Source organism: Anopheles funestus, chromosome 3RL (assembly GCF_943734845.2).
Source record: "Anopheles funestus chromosome 3RL, idAnoFuneDA-416_04, whole genome shotgun sequence".
NCBI lineage: Eukaryota > Metazoa > Arthropoda > Insecta > Diptera > Culicidae > Anopheles > Anopheles funestus.
Window position 1 is genome coordinate 74,118,623 of NC_064599.1, and position 16,680 is coordinate 74,135,302.

A 16,680-nucleotide genomic window follows, 5' to 3' on the forward strand; every position below is an offset into this window, starting at 1 on the left:
CTAGCTTTAAATCCAGTGAATAATTGGAACCACCTTCTCAAGAAAACTAATCTACAAATACGTCCGACGAAAGGTAACAGAGAACTGTAAAATATTAAGAGACTTAGTGGCAAATTTATTGAAAAGTGCAAAACCAATACTATGATCCCATGGAAACAAGGGAATTGAAATTATTTTCCTGATGAACTTGAGTAATGCGAATTACTCGCATTGCTACACAAAGACGCATTTTAGTCCGGATCAGTCCATACTAATTGGATTATTCGAGAGAAGTTCGAAGGTATCAGAATATTCCAGGGACAGTCCGGAGCAGTGTGGAGTGATCAGAAGGATCGAAGTAATTGGAGTAGTTATTTGGATCACTTTTGCCAGCAATAAGTAGACGTGTTTTGATTTGTTTTTTCCAAATTCAATCAAAATGCACACGCTACAGCAACTATCTGGGTGCAGACACAGAAAGTACACAAGTTTTTAAAGTACAAGACTAGACATGTATTACAAATCTTTGAATAATTACCAAACATTGTTTGCAAGACACTTTGAACTGAACTGACTGATAGATCAGTGAGAGGAGTGATCGAATGCATCGACAAGTTGTTTTCTTATCAGTACCATTCCATTTATTAACGACAATACAGACTTAATAAAGGTGTTAAGTATCTAGAAACATCAACTGCTCAAACATAGAATCTGACTGGTAAGCACATAAATCGATATGAATAGCATCCACACAGAGTTCTTGATGTAGTGCAGCTAGTTGACCTTGCAACTATAACTAATCTTCATACGGTAAAAATCGTCGGATGCAGTCACCAGATTTCTTCGTTATTATTTTTTGATAAGAAAAATAATTGTTCATTAAAAAATAAAACTGTACATGAAGAAAATAATAAGGAAAGATAACATAACATTTTCGAAGACTTTCAAACCAAAATGTTCAATAATGTATCGTGTCAAATTAAAAACAACCTACTGACACGTGATGCTTCAAACGATGGGATTGTAGTCACAAATTGGAACAATTTGCAATGTTTGGCAGATAGTACCCATCCTTCAAAGGAAATCATTGTTGTGAATGTTTCCTTTACAAAACATAGCACACTTATCGCATTGCAAGCGATACAAATATGTGATCGGTGTTGAAAAAGGTGGCACGTATTTGAAGATCAATACTAAGTATTGTACTTCGCAGTAATAGAAAAATGTAACAGCTCTACACATTTATCATGCGATGCGAATGTTTGCTAATGTAACTGGAGTAGAAAATATCACATCCGTCTCATTCTTGATCACGATCAGTATAAAAGAAAGTCTTCTTCGATCGTACCGATCCAATGCTAGTTTGATAATCCTGTGAGGATCGGCACGATCAGCATGATGTGGTTCTTTGTGCGCACATTCGTTGTGTTCGGCATGGTAGTGCGGGGTGCTTTGGGACAGTGTGACGCAAGTTCACCGTACCGTACATTCGATGGTACTTGCAATAATTTACAGAATCCGTCCTGGGGTTCGGCCAATATCCCGTACGGTAGGTTACTAGCAGCAGAGTATGGAGACGGTGTGTCTACACCTCGTCGTTCACGAACCGGAACCGAGTTACCCAGTGCTAGATTGCTTTCCTTGACGATGTTCAACGAGCAGAACATCCTCGATCAGCGGACCACCTTGGTAAACATGCAGTTCGGACAGCTGGTGGCACACGATATGGGTTCGAGGGCGGGAGGTGAGTACTTAACTAAAGATACATTTAGCCCTGTTTGACCATCTATTGGGCGTGATGTAGGTGGTGATACTGTACCTTGCTGCCAAAATGGACGAGTCGTCCCGAGACCTGACAAGCGCTGTTACCCAATTCCCGTACAACCGAACGATCCTGTCCTGTCCGCCGGTCAGATACAGTGCCTAGATCTTGTGCGCACTCTCAACACCTGCGACTCTAATCCAGCAAACTGTGCCAATCGGCAACAGGCGCAGCAATTGAATGCTGCCACCTCGTTCTTAGATTTGTCTGTCGTGTACGGTAACAGTGCACAGCAAAATGCTCAGCTGCGTGCATTTGTCGGTGGTCGCATGAAGGTGGACAATCGCAACGGAACCGATTGGCCCCCGAGACATCCGCAGGCAAATACTGCCTGTACGCTAAGCAGTGCCACAGACACCTGCTATCTGACCGGTGACGAACGTAGCAATATTACGCCGGAACTGACAATCCTACACATAGCGTTCCTGCGGGAACACAACCGTATCGCGCAACAGCTGTGCAAAGCTAGACCATTGTGGAACGATGAGAAAGTGTTCCAAGAGGCACGGCGCATCAATATTGCACAGTATCAACACATCGTGTACTACGAATGGTTACCATACTTTCTCGGACCGGATCAGATGGCTCAAAGGCGTTTGTTGGTGCGGACGCGTGACTACGTAAACGATTACTCCCCATCAGTAAACCCTACTGTGCTGAATGCTCACGCTAATGGTGCCTTCCGGTACTTCCATTCCTCAATTCTGGGCAGTCTAAGGTAGGAAGAACACAAAACCATAAATATTGAGAACAGTTTAAATAACAACTTCTCTCTCAAACCCACAGTCTTTACCAGGAATCGCGATCATTTGCCGGTGCGATCAATATTAACGATCATATGTTTAATCCGACGGTTCTGGAGCGAAACGATGGCTATCGGATGCTGACCCGTGGCATGACCACACAACCGATGGGACGTAATGATCCGAGCTTTGATCCCGAGATTAGACACTTCCTTTTCCGAAGTGGGCGCTTTGGAACCGATCTGAAAGCATTAGATATCCAGCGGAGTCGAGATCATGGAATAGCGGGCTTCAATGCCTTCCGACAGTACTGCGGATTGGGACGGGCCAATCGTTGGGAGGATTTCGTTGAACTTCGAGGACCAAGAGTAACTATTATGTTTGTTCGCCAAACAGACTTATTTAAACTGTCCATACGAATGCTTTTCTCTCACAGGACCTTCAACTCCTAAACACGCTCTATCGAACCGTGGACGATGTGGATCTAACCGTGGCCGAGTTCTTCGAACGTCATCTTCCCGGTACTCAGGCTGGGCCTACGTATCATTGCATTTTGATGGAGCAGTTCCTTCGCACAAGAATTGGCGATCGGTTCTTCTATGAAAATGGCAATAGACCAGGATCTTTCACGCCACCGCAATTGAACGAAATTCGAAAGGCTACCATGGGGCGTATATTGTGCGATAATTCACCGGGTGTGTTGCAAATGCAACTTCGCGCTTTCCAACAGATAACGAATGATAATCCTTTGGTACCGTGCACGATGTTACCCGCCTTTGAGCCACGTTTATGGTAAAATTAATGAATCCGTGCCTGTGCAAGCATCGAAGTGATACTGAAGAAATGCGTTTAAATAAATAAATGTTCTTTAGTTTAAACAAAGAAAACAGATCTTGTTGGTTTTATGGATCTTCAACACAGTTGAGAAAATTACGCATTATATTCCTATTTTTTAAATAACAACTTAGATACTTGCTGGATTACTTGTAACAATGAACAATGAAGCTCGATGTAAATTATTATGTTATTATGTTACTATTTTCACTTTATCGAATAATAAGGAAAAGATTGTACAGTTTTGTTCATTAATTTCTGGTCACTTATTTCATCAAAACATTATTTTATTAATTCAATCTTTCAAAACCAGATGTTTGTTACCTACTATTAATAGGTAATAATAATAATACATAATAAGATACAATAAAGTTTCGTTATTATTTTAAAAAAATATGCAAAAGTTTTACAAAAGTATGCAAAAATATAGGTATAATTTTAATAACTATGTTTTTAAAAAAGCAAAAGGAGTTATAATTTGTTTATATTCGTATTTCAATAACACTTTTACCACGTTTATAATTGTTTAAAAATAATTCAGATGGAACAAGCACACAAAACATAACGAAATATTTTCAAAACAATTTTCAAAACCATTGTCCACATTCCGTGCGATGTTTTACAAGCGACATCACAACGGGACGGTCCTCGGACACCGATGTCCTACAGTACATATCTAAAAACAGATTTTTTACCTTGAATAAATAATAGATTACAATTATTCAAATTTTACCTCACACGAACAATAAATATAATAGTACAAAAAGAAAAAAAAATATTTCCAATTTAAAAAACAAATTGTTTCGCGGTTTTAATAACTTTAAAATGCACTTAAACTGACAAGGGAAACAATTTTTTTTAGCATTGATGTCTATCGTTCTGCTGCTCGTGGTCGAGAGACGCGAACCCTGCCCCAAATAAACCTCACCAACACATGAGCAATCGAAACATTCCTTACTGTTGCTACGCAACTTAGCACACACACACACACACTTGTCAAGCGCACGCATACAAATTTCACCCCTACTGATAGCTACGCTATAAACAATGAACGCTATAGCGTTCAGGTTTCAAAACATTCAAGCGCCGTGCAGGCGAAGAAGCAAGCGTAATTGTTGTTTACGCGCGATGCAGATGTGCAGCATCGCCGTGACGGCTACAAGCAATGAGGTTTGATCCTCTCGCCACCGTATAACGATCGTGTGAAGTGTTGCTGCGTACGCCGTTCAAGTGAATTCGGTAGCTGGGTAAAAATAAAACCAATCCCACCAACCCCGGAGGCAATAAGACATGATGTTTCTCAAGTGGCGCGTACGTCGGTCGATTGATGGACGAAGGAAGTGCACATTGTGAACAGTCGTGCAGTTGTGCCTTTCAGCTTAGTTTAGCTGACGCGTGTGCGATAGATAGGAGGCATATAGTGCAGTGCCGTGCATCATCACAACGATCCTGTTGCTTTGTATGTTCCGTTGTGCGGTTTTACAGTGTGTGGTCAACATAGCTAGATCGTTTTGTGCTTCACTGCATCCGTAAACGCTTCGATGTGGCCAATCCCGCTGATGTGCCGTTGCGTTGAGGTAATTTGCTTATCGTTCGGTGTCCTGCCCTGCAAACATCCCGCTCACAGAACGATGTACAATTTGGTGCATTTGTAGCAAAATTATGACGTAGAGCGCAGAGAGTTAGGCTCAATTGTGTAGGCAATTTCTTTATGTTTTTAAGTGCGGTTGTATGTGCGTTCATTGTGTGTACGTGTGTTCAATCAATGTATAGCAGAAGTGCAGTGTAATATTAAATTTCCGTAGCAAATAATGTGCTACGATCGAAATAGCAAGTTAATGCTTGTAGCCACTACCATCATCTCATCGACAAGAGATACTTTAGCAGTAGTAAATACAACGCAATCAATCAAGGAAGGAATCGGGTGTGCTAATCGGGAAATCTTTCCCATTTGTGTGTTTTTTCTTTTTAAAGGTAAGTGTAATATATTCCCCACCTTCTAACCCTGAACCTTTTTGAGCGCATTGGTGTCCCTGAGCTGGTGCATCCATATGCCGCTGGTGCATGTGCTGCTGAGTGTTCGGGAAAATGAATAAAACGCGCATCGAACATTGTAATGGTGTGGTGGTAGTAGTGGTGCTGCATCGTATCGCAAACAAAGAAGCGAAGCAACACATGCTCGCCTCACAAATGCTAACCGTTTTCCAAAGACGGGTTTCCTTACAGGGAAACACACATGATTTGCTGCGGAGAGCCCACTTTTGGAAATCGGGCAAGCGAATATGAAAGTAGGAAAGGTTGATACGGAAACACCCAATATGTTAGCAAATCTCCCAAAATAGATACGAAATCGCGTGCAATTGATATAAAATGTCAGATTGGCGAGGCGGATTGAATGCTGGGTATATACTTGTCGGTTCAAGAGTTGAAAAATGTAAACAAACATTTTAAAAATAATTTTTAATTATATTACGTAGTTTGTGGTACGGTGGCGGTGGCCCGCGTACCTTTCCGAGATCGTTCTTTAAGCGTGCGCATTAAATCCAACTTCGCGCGCCACGCCATAAAATTGTGTGGCGTACATTTTCCGATCCTCGATGATCGTCGGTGCGTTACGCCGCTCCGGTATTAGCTTCACCATCTTCAAGGGGTAATTGAAGCCTTTTATTTCCCTCGCTATGGTGGCACTCGCACACCGTGTTCCTGCAACAATTTTTGTGCGAGTGATTTTAGCGTCACCGTACAATCGTCGTTGATCCAGCATTGAATATCGCTTATGGCTTGCTGCGATAATATTTTCTGCCCATTGCCACCACGTTTCTTGGCTTTGACCTGAAATGCTGTTTGGTATTTTTTGACAATACCTTAAACTGTCGTTAGTTTTATATTCAGCATTTGGCTAATGGCAGCATGAGTTGCTCCATTTTCATACGTTGTTACCACGCGCTCTATCTTCGTTGCTCGTAGCTTTCGACGTCGTAGTGCTTGCACTGCCCCATTCGCACTTTGAGCTAGCTCAGAGCTTTGGCTAGAGCTCATGTTTGCTTATATAAAATTAAAAATTGCCGATTTTAGTTACAGTTAGTTTGCCTCAGTCCTTTGCTCGATTGTAACTTACTTTACTCTTACACGGTACGTTCTTGAAGCAAAAATTCATCGGCAAAGAAATTACTCCTTTCGTACTCAAGCGCCTGCAAGACATGAAAAGGCACGGAAATTTTAAACTTTTACACTATTTTAAATGAACTATTGAACTATTTTAAACGTATACATACCTTCGGGGGCATGATTGAATACACCAAAAACTAACGTACGTTATGCTATTTTGTAAATATCCACAAAGCACACAAAATTTGCCAAAGATTAATCCGTAAAACTGTAGACGCTTCGCTTTTAGACCAATATGAAATATTTTCTTTATCCCAACGAATTTTAGCCTTCTCAACAGAACAGTTTTGAACACGGGTGTATATAGGCACTGGTTTAAATCTCCAATTTGAATTTTAGCATGTTTTTGAAATACAGTCTACAGTTATAGTTCGCAATTTCAGTTTGAGTGAGATAATATTATAATTATATTATTAAACAATAATTTTGATACGATTTTCGAATGCACCAACTACTTAATTTAATTAAAAAATTATTTAAAAAATATTTGTTTACATTTTTCAACTCTTGAACCGACAAGTATATACCCAGCATTCAATCCGCCTAGCCAATCTGACATTTTATATCAATTGCACGCGATTTCCAATCTATATTGGGCGATTTGCTAACATATTGCGTGTTTCCGTATCAACCTTCCCTACTTTCATATTCGCTTGCCCGATTTCCAAAAGTGGGCTCTCCGCAGCAAATCATGTGTGTTTCCCTGTATTGCCACCGCCACCGTCTTGTTTTCCTCTCGCGTTCTCGCTTTTCGTTATGCTGAGGTTTACCGAATGCAAACCGACACGCTTGAACGGCCGCTGGCAGCTGCATGTATGTAGAGCCCAACGCATACACGAAGGCTAAGGCATGGTACGATATGCATGTTAACAGATCGAGTAGACTGATGAGGATCATGCTGTTATTAGAAGAAGAAGCAAAAAAGGACTGATCGTATCGTACGTCATGTTACAGTAGCAGAAGAATGCAAAGCAGCCGATAGTTTATGTGAGCGTTTTATGTGGTTTCTTGCACACACATTCATTTCCTGTTTTTTTTTTTGGAAACCGTTGCATTTCCACTTGTTCCACGCGCTTTATTGAAGGTGTTTTGTAAGGTAGCGTCCCTTTTCAGTGCGCATCGACGAACAGTGCTGTAATTATGTATAGAAAAAAAGAAGGAAAACACACCTATACATATAGCCCAGCGCAATGGAAGGCGTTGCCCATGACAACGGAACGTTTGCCACACACAACTACACGATGCGAAAGGATGCGCGTCTCGCGCGTAAACAAACACACACCTTTGCCGCAGTCCTGTTGCGAGTGCAACAGATTGCAGCTGTATGTGTACACCTCAGTATTGTGTATATCTCTCTCGCTCTCTCTCTCTCTCTCACTCCAAAGAATGCACGCGAATGGTATGCGGTTTGACCCGTACGGTGTAATCCTGCCTGAGCATGTGCTAGTGTTTTAGGTTCCTTTTTTTCACTAGTCTAATGGCTATGTAATGTGCGAGAGCAACTTCCTAACCTTGACTTGCTGGAGGAGATGCTGCCACTTATGGTTCCATTGCCCATGAACGGAGAGGCACAAACGTAAACCGAACAATGAAGGCAAAATCGTATCAATGTGTGCTGTTGCTGTGTGTGTGTGTGTGTGTGTGTTTTGTAAGGAAATATTGCCCCGTTTTGACCCCGTCCGGAAGCAAAAGATTTTGCACAAAGGGATGGTTTGAAGTTTTTTGCGAACTCTCCCGCTTATCAGTAACCTGCAGGAGGCATGCTTCTACCTGTCCTTGCAATATATTGCAAAGATCCTGCCTTTGTTGCAGTGGCTTGTTTCATGACCTCGACAGTTGTCGAAATGCGTTTTTGACCCACAGCAAGGCTACAGCTAAGACAAAGTCTTTTGCCTGTAGTTGAGGAAGGATATGGTTTCGAAACTTAAACATATCCTTATCGTTGCTATATGCTCTTTCCAGTGTGCCGAGTCTTTTACTGCTGATCATAAAGCAATTTATTTTTACTTCCCCTAATGGGTTACCTACTTCAAGAGTCACACATGCCTTTTTATTGAGAAAGCATTGCCGTTATTTGCCATTATAGTGGTGCCCCACTTCGTGATCGATTTATGTGCAGTAAGTGTAAAATATCTATTTTCAACTTTTCTGTAACCAAGACGCAACATAACTAAAAGTTCTGGGTTCTTTTTATTTTTGTTCACCATTCAAAAGTTCACCATTACGATGTGATAACAAACACAAGGAAAAAGTCATAAACCAGTACATTCAGTTGCTCTGGACTTTAACACCAAGTAGCACCAAGTAATTTAGCATCGGCTATGCCTAAGTAACAATAAATATATAATCGACCGTATGAACGAAGAATAGGATGGCATACCCGATGGAAAACATATTTTAATAAAATATCATCGGAAACGGTCAGGATTCAAACACAAAGATTTGAAAACTATCCAGCATAAGATAACTTAAATCATTGAGAGTCAGTCATGGCAATGTCTATGACGGGTTTCGTCCTATCTAATACAGTTTCTGTCATCAATAAACAGAGATATAATAGTGGGGCAAGAAGAGAGAAAATTATTATAAAAAATCGTCTTTTCAGTCAAAGAATGTAACAAGGAATTACGACACGCTTCGGAAGCTTCTCTACCGTATGGCTAGTGATAAGTCGTAGGAATCGGAGTCGAATGCGGTTCTATTGCCATTTTGGATCAAAATTTTTTGATTGAACTTTTTTTGGTTTTCGATATCAAAAATCGTTCGTTCATTCGTTCTTTTGAACAAATGGCTTCTAATTGCAGGCTTGAGTCATTTTCCTTGTTCTCATCGTTTTCTTTCCCATAATCATTTGAAGTAGACATTTAACCTCAATCAAGAATTATTTGTAACAAACTTATTTTATTGTCAAACTTGCTAATATTGTGTATGCAGCATGTTGAAAGCACATACAATTCTACAAATAAATGTAGTTGGGATATCTTTGCTTCCTGAGATGGTGTCAATTAAAGTACAAACACCCGTATTTTCCATTAATTTTGCCGTTAGGAATTATGTCAAAAGTTAAGAAAGATAGGTTTGTCTCTGATCAAACAATGAGCCTACGCAATTCTTGCAGAAAGTTATGCGAATTGATGAACCTATGCTCCTCAACTACACGAGCCATCGAAACATCCGGCCGTCTGGGCATTAACTCTTCGAGAATAGATTTAATTCTGGGCATATCACGCTCATCAACCTCCTCCAGTTTGTGCCCTAGCTCGTACTCCAGCAGCATCTTTGATAGATCGTAATCGTTGCAGAACAATGACAGTAGGACATGATCGTCCTGCTTGTCTGCTTGTGTAATACCCTGAATGTTGTTTTCGATAGCATAGTTAAGCAAACACTTGGCACACTCGATGTGTTTCTTCACGATAGCCATGCCAAGCGCCGTCATACCATTATGGCGCAGAAGCAAATTCGGTTTGTATTTTAGCACCAGTTCCACCAGTTCTAACAAATTGAACCCGACTGCACACTGTAGAAGGGTACAATTCATTTTGTCTACCTTGTCTATCTGGGTAGAGTCGTAATCAAGAATCATTTTAACTATGTGACATACGTTGTAGAGCCTAATACTCCCAGCAAGATGGGCTGGTGTTACACCGTCTTTGTTCAACACCCAAGCATCAACGCCAATCTCCAGCAACCGTTGTACGATATCTTGTCGAGCGACCATTATGGCGGTATGGATTAATCTGTCACCGGAATTGGGATTATAGGCTTTCCGCACGGAATAACCATTTTCATTGCGTAGATCGTGTTTAACACACTCTTCGAGCAGATACCGTGATACGGAATAGTCCAGTGTTCCCACCAGCGACATTTCGATGGAAGATTCGCCGTTGCTATTCCTCAATAATGGATTGGCACCCTTCTCTACCAATAGCTTTATCATTTCAACTGTATGTTGTCGACCGCTATGATGCAGCAAAGTTTCACCATGAAAATTTCTATTATTGACTGTATCCGTTAAATCAACACCTTTTTCTGATGGTGGAAGAATGTCGTACATGCAACTAATTTCCTTGATTTTCCAGAAATATCTATTTGCTCCATTCATCCATTCAGAAAACTTCGCATAAATGATTGTATAGTTGCTTAGTGCTTTATTCACGAACCTTAGGAATTCCTCCAAATTTTCCTTCAATGACGCTGCAACACTCATAGCAAAAGTTGAATTTTGAGGAGGCTCTACGACTTCATCCTCTGTAGTTAAAACGTAGAACGTGACCGGGGTGGAGGACTGAGCGTTTAGTGTAAACTGTTGCCATATCATCTCACCCAGCATTGCACATTTTTCCAACCGGCTGATCATATCTTTGCAGTTGTCCCATGTATTGCACATCCTACACGCGTCGTTTATTTTACCAAAACAGGTGAACACTCTGTTCCGTTCAAAGACGATACCGCCAAGAATGCTTTGCTTCTCGATCGTACGCATTTGACCTGCCCAGCTGAGCAACTCTTGTACCATTTCTTTATCATCTATCGCTAAAGCATAAAACAGCGAACCATATCCGATCGATTTTGATTCCTCAACGAATGAGATCATTTTCCAGCGCTGTAGCACAATTAAGGCGTGTCGAAAGTGATCAAGTTCAGTAGCAGGATTCACTGCACAATGATCGTTGATAATTTTCTGTATCGTTTTAAACACATTCTTGTTTTTGCTTTTTATCGCTGCATACAGTATTGATGAGCTATCGAGCCAATCGAACCCGAAAGTGCGCAGCGATCGGATCATTCGTTTCGATGCCCTACGATTTTTAACCGCCACAGTTAAAGGATGTTCTGTATCCGTACCGAACATCTCGAGCTTGATGGATTTGATTTTTGGAATCAATCCACGGCGACCATACTCTACAAGCGTAAGAAGCGTGAAATGTTTCGCTTTCAGGAAATTCAAAATAGCTTCCGGAACATCGTGCTCCAATAGTAGCTGTATGCAGTGCCACTGCTGGTTTAGTGCTGCTTGGTGCAGGATGGTATCTAAGTTGTTGTTAACAATTGATGTCGTGGGGCATCTCTCAAGCAAATGCTGCAAAATGGATTGTTCACCAATGGAAGCCGCTGTTTCGCAGCAATCCACAAATGCGTAGGGAATGAAATTTGTAAATGCCTCATTTTCCAGCAGATAAACCGCGGCGGTATAGTTTCTCGCCTGGACAGTTGTTTTGAGCAAATATGCAAATGTAAGCTGGTTAATTTCTGCTCTTTCCATCATGTTCGTAAAGATATCATCCCAGCGTAAAATGATGGCAAACAACAGTATCGTTTGATGAGGTACCGAATATGGTAACAATAAATCCGCAATTGAACGAACACAGAAGAACATCGCTTTGCCTAATGGGCCACAACCGTTCGCAGTGTGGAAGTTTTCAAAGTACGGTAGCATCTCCTGCACACCTGCTTTGTTGCCGTGCTCGATAAACTTTTTCAAAATGGTGTCCCTATTAATGTCCGCTACCAGATAGACAAACAGGTCCGTTTTGCGAACGTGAACCATAAGCTCTTCCCAATCAAACATCTCATCGGGTATCAAACAACCACCACGAGCAACTATTGTACGATCATAGGCTGCCTGAAAGTCGCGAAATTTTAATGCCATCGATAATTGATATTCAGGATCGTTGCATTGTTCGAAAAATCCGACAAAGTACTGATTCAGGTATTGTACAACTGACACATCAGCAATGCAAGGATTTATCACCTCAGGAAGTTGAACGAAACTCGTAGGCAGGTATGATGCGTTCTGCGTACAGCAAAATCTGGCCTTCACTTCTCCGCCTTCCTGTCCTATCATGTGCATCCCTTGGACGTCGTTCGTTTTGAATGCTTCCAGCAATCGTTTCTGCAGATCAACCCAGTGATTCGTTTGAGACAACGTCGGAACGTTAATATCCACCTTGTTAGCACCAGTATTTCCGAACAGTTGTATCTTGGTGTTGGAGAACACAAATGCATTAATTACGATCTTCTCCATCGAGCTGTCCGTTAGCAGATTATAGGATAGGGCGTCATGGGCCAATAAGTTGCGATAGTTTAATCCCTGTATCATAGGAATGCGACTCTTCAGGTAATGGAAACTATCGCCAAAGTAACCGACTGCTCTCAGCATCTCACAAAGCTCCAGTTGGATGTATTCGATAGCGCTTAGCATATGGGTTGGAAGCTCGTGTAACCGCGTAACCAATCCGTCAACTGTATCTAGACGATACGTTTTCAGAATTCCTCGCAACTGATTGCGACTGCTGTCGTACAGCTGCTGCAAAACTTTCTGGTCACATTTCTTCAACTCACGGGTAAGTTCCGTGTTCCAGGGTGTTTTATTTTTGTAAAACTTGTTCAGCATGTCCCACTTCTTGTCCATGGCGAAGATATCATCATAGTAAGGCTTCAAGCACAAATTGAGATCCTGTAACTCTTTTTCATCGATCTTTTCTGCGATCTTGAGATCTTGTGTCAACTGACGCGTATGCTCAATGTATTCGAATTTTTCGATGGCCTGCTGTATGATAAATCCATTTTGAAGAATACTGACATTTATGAGAGGAAAGTACTTTAGAAAACGTTTGTCGTCGCAATTCCATGTTAAACATTTCAAGTCATCATCTGACCACCACGAGCGCGATTTCTGGAAGAATTCGTGTGCCCATCTATTTCTTAGCTTCCAATTCAACAACCTTCGAACGGAAGCCAAATCGTCACTAGACAAACATGCTCTCCGTATTTTGCTATAGGTAATGTCATCGTTTTCGTTGAAATATTCGCTCATTTCGCTTACGATATCACATTGCTGCTTTAGACGCTTGTGCACTTGGTCAAAGTTTTGCGTTTTGCCGAAAGGTTCTTTTGCTAGCTTCTCGAACGTGGTTTTTGCTTCATCGTAATACTTCGTCACCTGTTTGTAGCAATCGAACTGACGCTGTTCGAATTCCTTCATATCTTCGACGTACAGTACCAACGAGCGCAGCTTCTCGAAAGAGTCACATTGGCGCATATAGCCGTAGAACGATTGCAGCACATCCTCCACGGCGATGACATAAAGCAGCTGAACTACCATTCTCAGGTTGTTGAAATTCGAACGAAACGCTTGAAACACCCATTTATCAAACAACTCTCCTAAAAGCTTCTTTTTTAAGCTGAAACTGTGCGAAAACGCCTCCCGGTAGGATTTGCTTATGATGGGAAATTGTGCGGTCAACATTGATTCCACAGCATTCTTCGTCTTTCCCGGCATATTGGGAGAGTTGGTCGTGTTCTTGATGGCTTCTCCAAATACCTGCACCGCCCGTTTCATACATGCCATTTCAGAGTAAGTGGATTGCTCGCCTTCATTCGAGTTCCGTACTCGCTCGCAGTACAACACGGTCTTGCACAGTGAGTAATATTGCTTGGTTTTGCTGTAATATTTAAGCAGCTTGCGTTTGATGCGACGATCTTTACCACGCATCAGATGAGACAGAGTGAATGTTTCACCGGACACGATGTCTGCGACGATGGTTTCAGCCGTTCTTCCCTTTTTCCAATCGCTCATCAACCCGTTCACAACATTTTGTGGATGAGACACGTAATGTAAACATTTCCTGATCTGCTCAATCAATTGCTCACTGTCCTTCTTATGTAACAATTGTACGTTCACGACCTTGTCTTTGGTCCACGCTTTATCGATTCTTTTCACCTTTTCTAGCATATCCATGATTAAGCTGTCCTTATTCACGGCATTAGCCATTTTCGTACGTTCCTCTAAGTTCCTTATCTCGTGCGCTTTGTTCGGTAGATTGGACGATATCATTTTTGCAAACAGATCCTCGATCAGTTGGTTTGCCTTTTCTTCAGTCCACGGTTGATCGAATTTATCTACCTTATCTAGCAGTTTTTTGATTAAGGTATGATTATTCACGGCATTAGACATTTCCTCTAGTTGCTCCATTACCTGCGCTTTGTTCGGCAGATTGGAACATTCGATTCTTTCCAAGAGTTTATCAATTAGTTCGTATGCCTTTTCTTCGGTCCACGATTTATCGATACTTTCTGCCTTATCCAGCATATCCTTGATTAAGCTATGCTTATTCGTGGTATCACCTCTTTCCGCACGATCCTTCAGTTGCTTGATCACGTATGCTTTGTTCGGCATATTGGACGATTCCATTTTCGCCAACAGATCCGCGATCAACTCGTCTTTCGTGATTGTATTTGACGTCAAAATGCTTCTCATTATCGACAATAGTTCTGTTTCGGTCCGTTCCATATACGTTTTCACTATTGCCAACTGTTCGCTTATCATGCGCATAAACTCGATCACCAGACATTTGTTAATCATTAGACGATACTCCTGAAACTGTTTCGGGTTGCGATAGATGGACAGAAATATGGCCACACAAAATATTGCTTGCTGCATTGGCAGATGGGCAAGAAATTGTTTGTGCTTTACAAAGTACAGATGGTTGTGCAGGGTTTGCAGTCGATGCAGGAACAGATCGTCAACATCCGCGTACAGTCCGGTATTGTACTGCAGTTTTATCACACTCCAACATTCACTTATGACGTCGATATGATTTTTCCATTCGTTTGGATCCTTCGTTCCCGACCAGTTGCCGGACAGCTTCCGAAAACCATAATCGGACAGTTTCCACAGCACGAAGTGATGCAGATCTTTCGACAGAACCACATTCTTTACATTTAGTTGAATTAACGCACTCGCTATGTGTTGAAATTCGTCTTCCTCTTTAAACTCCTTGATACGAAGAAACTTTTTAAATATCTGCAACGAGTCATGTCTTAACACCTTGTAGCAAGCGGTTGCATCATCCAATCCGTCAATTTCTACTTTTATCAGAGCTTCAACGAATTCACTATCTCCACCTTCAGCCAGAGCACACTGGAGAACGGTTTGTCCTTCGCTGTCGACGGTGGTGCTATCACACAATCCACTTGCCAATAAACGACGCACTACACCGAGATGATTCACTCCGCCGATTTTCACACACAAATGCAACGGAGATTCGCCGTATGAACGCCGGAACTCCAAGACGGTATCGATGGTTGCCTTTTCAATACAGTTTTGCAACTTCGTTTCATCACCGAAGGTGATCGCTTTGTAGATACTTTCAACCAAATTATTCTCCATCGCTAAAAAGGGAAGCACTGTGGGATAATTTTTAATTATTTCAAGTAAAACAACTTGAGAAGGCCCTATCACGCAACTTACGTCTGGAATTGTGCGTAGCAAACAAGCGACTAGTGGAGTATATGTGATGGTAGAGTTGATTTCCCCGTACGGCGATTGACAAGCATTCGTTCACAATACAGTGCGAGAGTGCTATTAGATTGAGCGCACGAGTTGAGATAATAGAAGTGGTGTATATTTATTTCTTCTCGGAACGCGAAAAGACAGAGAACCTGCGAAAAGAGAGAGCTTAGAAGACGATCTGTTTTGAAGTCAGCAGACCGGCCACTTTTAATCAAACAAAGCGGAGACATGGATGGCAATGGAAGTTGTGGTGATCGTTGCGTCTCCTCCAAGAAAAAATCATAAACCTCATAGAGAGTTCCTCGGACAATAATAGAGAGGGACAGAAGATCGAGATAACAAGATTAATATGTAAATGAAGATGAAAAAACCGGCGGCTTCGACTACCATGTAGCAACTATTCTCTCTCGATGATCCGATGACCGAAGAGAAGACTATGTTTTTTTCCTACAAAATATATGGCGCATCACCATCACCAAAGGATCATGGGGACGAATGGAGCGGGCAGGTTCCCATATAAATAGATGCATGCGAACCGATCGCTATCGTCTGTAAAAATATCAAAATTCTGAAGACTAGTTTCACAAGGGAGTTGTTGTATGATACCAAACAGAGGAAAAAGCTAAGAACGTCCAGCTTTATGTACAAACTTATAAGCTCGTCCTCGATAATAGCTGTAACATATGCAGATATCAGTAATTGATTGATCCTTTAATATGTAAAAAAGAGCGAGGATTTGGCGACACAGCAGCTTGTCGTACAGCTTCCGAGTCCGATATTTAACGCATACGGTTTGCTTTGTACTCCGTTTCGGTTTCTTTTGTTTTTTATATGTT

The 16,680-nt window shown here is 41.5% G+C and overlaps 2 protein-coding genes across 2 annotated transcripts in view; both read left to right on the top strand.

Annotated features, from left to right (window-relative positions):
• Positions 1–1,288: 1,288 nt before the first annotated feature.
• Positions 1,289–3,553, top strand: LOC125767011 (peroxidase-like). Its single transcript, XM_049433221.1, has 4 exons — positions 1,289–1,723; positions 1,784–2,519; positions 2,588–2,912; positions 2,981–3,553. The coding sequence occupies exons 1-4, from the start codon at positions 1,375–1,377 to the stop codon at positions 3,338–3,340; spliced, it is 1,770 nt and encodes a 589-aa protein (XP_049289178.1). The 5' UTR covers positions 1,289–1,374; the 3' UTR covers positions 3,341–3,553.
• Positions 3,554–4,195: 642 nt separating this feature from the next.
• Positions 4,196–16,680, top strand: part of LOC125766955 (uncharacterized) — a 50,842-nt gene continuing 38,357 nt past the window's right edge. The window contains exon 1 of the mRNA XM_049433084.1: positions 4,196–5,352. The gene's annotated coding sequence lies outside the window, so the exon portion shown is untranslated. The remainder of the gene's footprint in view (positions 5,353–16,680) is intronic.